Genomic DNA, 7,556 nt, shown 5'->3' on the forward strand with positions numbered 1-7,556 from the left:
TCCTGCTGCCCCACAGGCATCTCTATGACAACCCTTTGTCCTTTGTGGGTGCTTCAGCTTTCCAGAATCTGTCTGACCTGCACTCCCTGTAAGTCCCGCTGCCAGGCATGACTCCTGACAAATCAGTCTTAACGAGCTCTGTCTGAACTCTTTCAGTCAGTGAGGACTTTAAAAATGTAATTAATAAAGTAACTTTGTTTTAAAGGGCTCTTGTGTCTTGTTTTATCCATACCAACTCATGGTTTTATGCTCATGAAAGTGATTTTATTAGTTATTCTTTGTCAACCCCTGTGTTTTAGGATGCTGCGAGGGGCCAGTATGATGCAGGACTTCCCCATCCTTACGTGGACTAATAACCTTGAGACTCTGTGAGTGAACTTGGATACAGCATCTGTTCCTCCTTGTGCTCTTGTGTGTGTAATGGCTGATAACGTTTTTAATTTCTAGGACCTTGTCAGGAACCAAGATATTGTCCATCCCCACTGATGTGTGTGAAGATCTCAAGATGCTTCGGACGCTGTAAGAGACTTTTCTGTTTTTTGTCCATTTCTAAAAATAATTGCACTTGCTGAAGATTTAAGGAACTTAGGTGATAATAGAAATTGTCCTAGTTTAGTTTGACAGGTAAACTATGGTTTTAACAGTTCAACTTTTTGTTACAATTATTTCATTTTACATTGTTGTCTAATTGTTGAAGCTGTTTTCTTCCTCCATCAGAGACCTGTCGTACAATGAGATCAAGGGGCTGCCATCCCTACAGGGCTGCGTCCGACTGCAGGAGATGTGAGTGTTGAATGGTAGAAGTCAGTTCACAGATCATTGCAGACAAGGATAGTAAAGCTTGAAAGATAGATTCTGTCTTAAGATTAAAAATGATATAATGTAATAACAAATGATTAAGGTCATAAAGGTAATTGTTTGCTTGTTTATTATCTGTTCTTGTTTTGAATTTACAGAAGCTTTCAGCACAACCATATTCAACAAATTGAAAGGGACACTTTCCAAGGTCTCTCTGCTCTCCGTTTACTGTAAGTCCACTTGGTCATATGCACTCAGCAACATACTCAGCAACGCACACAGTAACACACTGGTGATGTAAAAACAAATGATTTATGTCTGGATTGCATTGTGATTTCACACAGAGACCTGAGTAGGAATGAAATCAGAGTTATTCACAGAGATGCTTTCCTTACCCTCACTGCACTCACCAACCTGTAAGTATGACCTGTTTATTATTTTACCACCTTTCATCAAAATGAGTACAGATTTGCAGTTGCATATAAATGTTTGGTGTGACTATCCGTATTGTGCAGAATTAAATTCTGTGTGTGTGTGTGTGTGTAATCATTTTTGTAGAGATCTGAGTATGAACTCTCTGACTGTAGTTCCAACAACTGGACTAAGCGTCCTCAGTCAACTAAAACTTTCAGGGAACCCGCAGATGAAAAACATACTGACTGCAAAGAATCTTCCCAAACTCAGGTAGGAAAGAGCCTTTGTGTAGTAATATCAAGTCTTATTTTCTGAAGTGTTTAGCAAACTGTAACACTGAGCGGTCACGTGGCCTTGAGCTTTAAGGCGCTGACAATGCAGTTCAAATCCAGCCTAGTGACCTTTGGACTTTTCTTGTCTGTGATTCCCCTTATCTCTCTCTTCCCTTGTGTTCTGCACAAAATGCCCTAAGAATACTTCAAAGACTAAATGTTTAACACACAATTATTGTGATTTGTTGAAAACCCAAAGAAAAATTGAGGTCTATTGAAATAAAAAGCATTTAGGTCTGGGGTTGGGTGATGTTTTTATGTGTCTCAATTGGAGTGCATCATTTCACCCCCACCACCAGTGTGCAGTGTTCTTGCATCCAAAGTACACAGTCTGTAACACAAATAGGAATTCAGTCCAAAATGCTAATGTAGAAAGCACAGCATACATGCTGTGCTTCACAAACTCAAGCCAAGCTGTTGAGTCAAGTTGTTGTTAATCAGCAAAGCAAATGAACTGGAAAAGAAACCCTGACCAATGCAAAATTTTATAAACGGAATAAATTGGACTAATCCTATAGTGAACAAAAGGTACCCAACAAAGAACACACCTCTGTCTTCCTGTTTTCTCTTTCTGCTGCAGTTATATGTACTGTATTTGACCGACTGAGTAAAAAAACCAGAAAGAAATCCCTCCTCTCTTTGTATAAATAAACTGTAAATGCCATGTGGAAACAGCTACAAAGAGTCACAATGTCCAGATATTTACAGACAAACCCTTTTACTTATACTTTGTGTTTTTTACTGTATTAAGTTTCTGTACCATCTGTATTGATACAGGATGTTTACAGCCTTTCTAAATATTTATTGTTTGTTTATAGGTCCATCTCGGTCCCGTATGCCTACCAGTGCTGTGCGTTTGTTGGGTGTGTCTCAGTGACAGGTTCCTCTGAGGAAAACCATATAAAGAAACCTACAGGTGTGAATGCTGCAGCCTTTTTTTTGCATTTGTATGTGTCAGGGAACAGATGCACTATATTTTATTGCATTAAATAACTAACATTAAATACATTTCCTGCTTTGTCATGAAAAAAATTAATTTGAATGAAACTATGTAAAGTTTAGTTTTTGTGCACATGTTTGTGTAGCATAGCCTGGTTTATGTGATCAGTAATCAAAGTTCAGGATCAGTATGCCTGACATTCACTTCAGTTTTCTGAAATAAAACATTTTCTTTAGATATAGGTCTTTAATTGGTGTTTTATTTTTGTGTGTGTAAATGCCTAATTTTCCTTTTTATAACTAGTCCAGAATCGTAGTAAAGTTGACTTTTCCCACATTTTTATTCTATATTACTGTCTGTATGGCATAGTGACAGAAAATGAATTTCAGGTTCTGGGCGGTTACCTCTGTAATAATTAACCTTAACTGTTGTTTTTGGAAAGTCAAACAAAAACGGTTGTTAACATACTTCATACTTAACCCGCTTGACTACTTTTGTTGGCAAGGCTGTTATTTGGGATTAAGAGTGTGTGTGTGTGTGTTTTTTTATAATTGTATTTCTTACATCCAATCTCTTATTTAGGCGGGGAGGATGTGGAAAGAATATCAATGATTATGCATTGCTCTCCTTCACCAGGTAAGCATTAGTCAGCGTTTTATATGTTTGCTCATATGTCTGCATATTTACTTTGGCCAATCAATATTGAAGAGCTTTGAAATAATGTTAAAATTAATTGCCAAATGAAGTGTACCCTCTCAAACTACATTGTTTTTGTTTTCAGGAGCCTTCAAGCCTTGTGAGCACCTCCTGGGTAACTGGATGATTCGGCTGACCGTCTGGTTCATCTGCCTAGTGTCACTGGTCTTTAACAGCCTGGTGCTGGTGGCTACCTTCTCACCCACACACCGAGTCCTGACTTCATCCCTCTCTCCAGCCAGGCTGCTGATGGGGCTACTAGCCTTGGCCAATCTGCTCACTGGTCTGTATGTAGGTGTGCTGACCGTGCTCGATTTTGCTACCTGGGGTTCATTCGCTGAGTTTGGTGTGTGGTGGGAAATGGGGCCTGGCTGTCATATCACAGGATCTCTGGCTGTCTTCTCATCAGAGTGGGCAGTCCTGTTAGTGTCACTCGCAGCTGTGGAGCGCAGCGTGGCTGTGCGGACAATTCTTGGGAAGGTGATGATGTCACCCAGGAGGAACGGTGACAGCCATCGTGGGTGCTGGAGAGGAGATCGACGCTTCAGCCTCGCCGCAGGACTGCTGGGTCTGCTGGCTGCTGCTGCAGCATGTCTGCCTCTCCTGACCTCCAGTGACCAGTCCACCTCTCCTCTCTGTCTGCCATTTGCCGGTGGTGAGAGTCCAGCTCTGAGTGTTACAGTGGTTCTAGTGCTTCTCAATGCGCTGGCTTACCTGTTCACTGCAGCCGTGTACACCAAGCTGTACTGCTACCTTGGCAGGGTGGAGCTAGCAGATCCAGAGCAAACAGGTGCCCTGCGACACGTGGCCTGGCTCATCTTCACCAACTGTATCTTCTTTTGCCCTGTGGCAGCTTTCTCCTTTGCCCCTCTCTTGACTGGCTCCACAGCTGGCAGTCCAGAGATTGCCAAGTCAGTCATCCTCATTTTCTTCCCACTGCCTGCGTGCTTGAACCCAGTGCTCTATGTGTTCTTCAGCCCGGCCTTCAGGGAGGACTGGCAGAGAACACGTGGTTGCGGAGGTTTGACCAGGGAGGTGAAGGCTGGTGCTGAAAGTCACAGAGATGATGGTGTTGGAGGGTCGGAGCTCTCAGATGGAGGCTCCTCCACTCACATGGGCTTTGACTGTGGGGTGTACTCACAGCTTTGCGGAGAGACAGTTTTATGCGATCAGTGTGAGGCAGTGCTGCATGCCAGGACCTGTTCTTCCCCCTCGTCCTCCACAGTCTGTAGACACTTGGTGAAGTCTCACAGCTGTCCTACCCTCTTGGCAGGAGCTGCAGTGTGCCACCGTGCTGAGGGGTTTTGGGCAGACAGTGGCACACCTTCTGCTCAGTCTGAATATGCAGACGAGGGGGACTCATTTGTGTCAGACAGTTCGGACCAAGTTCAGGCTTGTGGCAGAGCCTGCTTCTGTCAGAGCAGAGGCCTTCCTCTTGTACACTACTCCTACATCTTACCTCGAGTCAAGGACTAAGGGCACTTCAAAGCTCCAGTATGTCTGTGTGCACAGATCTCTTGGTCATGTGAATTTAGAATAGTAAATATTTTTATGTCAAACAACATGTGCCAACTACCAAACTGCTAAAGGACTATTCAGCAAGCACTTATATTTGTCATTACTGTGTAAACAGAGATGCAGCCAGTCATTTAAAGGGAGCTCGGTATGCTTTTTGAATTTAGAGACAATTTCTAAATTGAACTGAGCACATCATGTAACAACCTAGTCGACAAAGGATCTTGCAAAGGAAAACCTTGCCACCAGTGCCTGCCACTTTTGTAGTGAACTTCATGATGTTGCAAACCTCACTGTGTGTGTCAAAGATTGTCTGTTTTACTTGTACTTATAAGCTTTTTAAATTTTAATAGTTGTATGTACGTCTTGTCGATTTTTAAAGCTTCTCCACAGCAACTGTTGAGTTTATACTTGGATTTTTTTATTTTTTACATAAATGTAGCAAATATAATAATCATTCTAGACTTTTATGTGTGAATGTAACTTTCAAGTGGTCTTCACTCACCAGAGGGGAATAATGTAACATCAGCAAAAAAGGCGTGCCCTAATTGCTTGCAATCGTAATCTGTCGGTGTGAGAAATGATAAATGCCAGGCTGTAAGAAACACTTTACTAGGAAGTGTTTTGCTTCTTTAGAACTTTACTAAGTTCCTAAGACTAAGAATGTGATAGAAGTAGCAGATATCACTGTTTTAGCAACAGTTATGCATGGTGGGTTTGAAAGATGTTTGAGCAGCAGGAGTGTCTTGGTGGAGATGATTTGAGGTGTGTGAATAGTGGTCCTGGATATAGAATAGAACCCAAGTATTCACCTGGACAACAGTACCTCTCTTTGCCTGACCTGCGTCTGTCAGATGTTCAGATTATTTTTCACTGACAGAACAATTGTTCACTCATTGTTCTATTTAATACAGTGTTTAATAAGTTCAGTAAGTGTAAAAAGTTTAAAATTAATAACTGCCCATTGTTGCTCATGTCAATCAAAGGAATAATTCAACATTTTGGGAAGTATGCTTATTCATTGTCTTTAAGCTACAGGAAGCAGCTAGTTACCATCAAAACGAAGCAAAACAGCTAGCCTGTTTAATCAATTCAAAAACTGAAGGCTTAAATAAACAGGATGGAACATTATTTTGTGAGCTTCGAAAACTCTGGTAGGTGCTTTATGTTGCTCTCAAACAGAGTAAGGCTATGCCAACCTAAGTGACTGCTAGCTTCTTCTCTACTTTTGGCTGTTCCCGTTAGAGGTCACCACAGCAAATCCGATTGATTTGATACGGCACGTTTTTATGCCAGATGCCCTTCTGGACACAACCCTCCAACCCACCTAAGCTGCATGTATTTAGACTAGGAAGAACCCGCATAGGTAGAACATGCAAACTCCACACAGAAAGGCTCGAACCTGCAACCTTCTTGTTGTGAGGCGACAGCGCTAACCACCGTGCTGCTATGCCGCCCAAGTGACTGTTAGCTCCATATTTAACATTCAGATATGTGAGTTGTATGATTTAATGCTGAGCATTAAAGAGAATATTTGCCAGGATGTTATAAAAGAAAATGATGATGCTTTGGTTTAATTTTGCTTTGCAAGTTGTAAATGTTTTGTGACAAATAGGCTACAAACAAGAAGTCTAAAAAATTAGCTGTATTCACCCTAGTTGGATCCATGAGTAGAGTGATGTTTGACATACATTTGATTGATTTAAAAATTATTTGTCTTGGTGACAAATTAAACAAATGAATACTGTCCAAGATAAACACGCGAATATAATCCTGCTCTTCCACTTCTTCCAACATGATGATGTGAGCACAGCACCAGACTGGCAGCAAGCTGAGTCAACAAGAACGTGTTTAAGCAGTGCCAAAAATATGAAATGAACCATTAAAATTGAAATGTGGGTGATCATCATTCAACCAGAGATATTTAAAGACAAGTGTCTACAATGTGTTTTTGCATTTAAAAGTTTTTTTTGCGTTGTTTGTGTGTAGTCCATGTACCTGTTGTACTACTGTATACAGTGAAGTAATTGGCAACCAAAATAAATAGGCATCATGGCACAAAAGCAGGAAAATAAGAGATATTGTGGAATTACCATAAAATGAATTCACTACCTTCATTGTCTTTGCAATCTAGCTGTATGATCAGCAAGTGACTCAGACTCTTTCTGTATGTTGTCTTTCAGTTTTATTGTTTAGGCCATTAGAAGAGTGGTAGTATAATGTAAAGCATATAAATGCACAGTAGATCTGTCTTCATGGAGAGCTGACCTGAGTGGTAGTGTGAGACTGAGTGATGAGGGATTGACTCATGTTTGGTGTGCTGGAGCATGACTCTACACATTAAGGTGGATACACCCTCTGAGCGTGTACCCACGAGTCCACGTCATGTGAGCACTCAGGAATCTAGGCAATATAGAGAAACATTTTCTTCCACCAACAGTACATTTGTCCGTACGATGCACCATTCAATTTTAATCTTTTGGATTTATTTTCTGTTTTCACAAAGTCTTGAATTGGTGTGTAAATTCTCACACCAACCAAAATGGCCATTGATTGTTTGAGATGTCCGATGTGAAAATGTACAAATCCTTTAATAGTTTGATTATTGGTTATTATATGTGTTTGTAAATTATTTGGAAAGAAAACAAGTAATCAAGAATGGGATGCTAACTAAGGAAGCTACCTCCTCAACCAGTGGCTACCAGCAATGCTTCGTAAGAGAACAGTACGTTTTCATTTGTTATTGGCTATGGTTATTCTTGGCTTTATATTCACACGTGGTTGTACATCATCTATTCAATTGAGTGCAAATTGGGGGAGGAAATATGTACTGTATACTGTGATTTTTTTTTTTTTTTTTT

At 40.8% G+C, this 7,556-nt stretch overlaps 1 protein-coding gene across 1 annotated transcript in view; it reads left to right on the top strand.

Moving 5' to 3' along the window:
- Positions 1-7,550, top strand: part of lgr4 (leucine-rich repeat containing G protein-coupled receptor 4) — a 27,914-nt gene extending 20,364 nt beyond the window's left edge. The window contains exons 10-19 of the mRNA XM_020607233.1: positions 17-88; positions 300-368; positions 448-519; positions 718-783; positions 957-1,028; positions 1,143-1,214; positions 1,357-1,482; positions 2,363-2,460; positions 3,067-3,120; positions 3,266-7,550. Coding sequence (XP_020462889.1) covers positions 17-88; positions 300-368; positions 448-519; positions 718-783; positions 957-1,028; positions 1,143-1,214; positions 1,357-1,482; positions 2,363-2,460; positions 3,067-3,120; positions 3,266-4,656 — 2,092 coding nt within the window. The 3' untranslated portion in view covers positions 4,657-7,550. The remainder of the gene's footprint in view (positions 1-16; positions 89-299; positions 369-447; positions 520-717; positions 784-956; positions 1,029-1,142; positions 1,215-1,356; positions 1,483-2,362; positions 2,461-3,066; positions 3,121-3,265) is intronic.
- The last annotated feature ends 6 nt before the right edge of the window (positions 7,551-7,556 follow it).

Source organism: Monopterus albus, unplaced genomic scaffold (assembly GCF_001952655.1).
Source record: "Monopterus albus unplaced genomic scaffold, M_albus_1.0 scaffold4.1, whole genome shotgun sequence".
Lineage (NCBI taxonomy): Eukaryota > Metazoa > Chordata > Actinopteri > Synbranchiformes > Synbranchidae > Monopterus > Monopterus albus.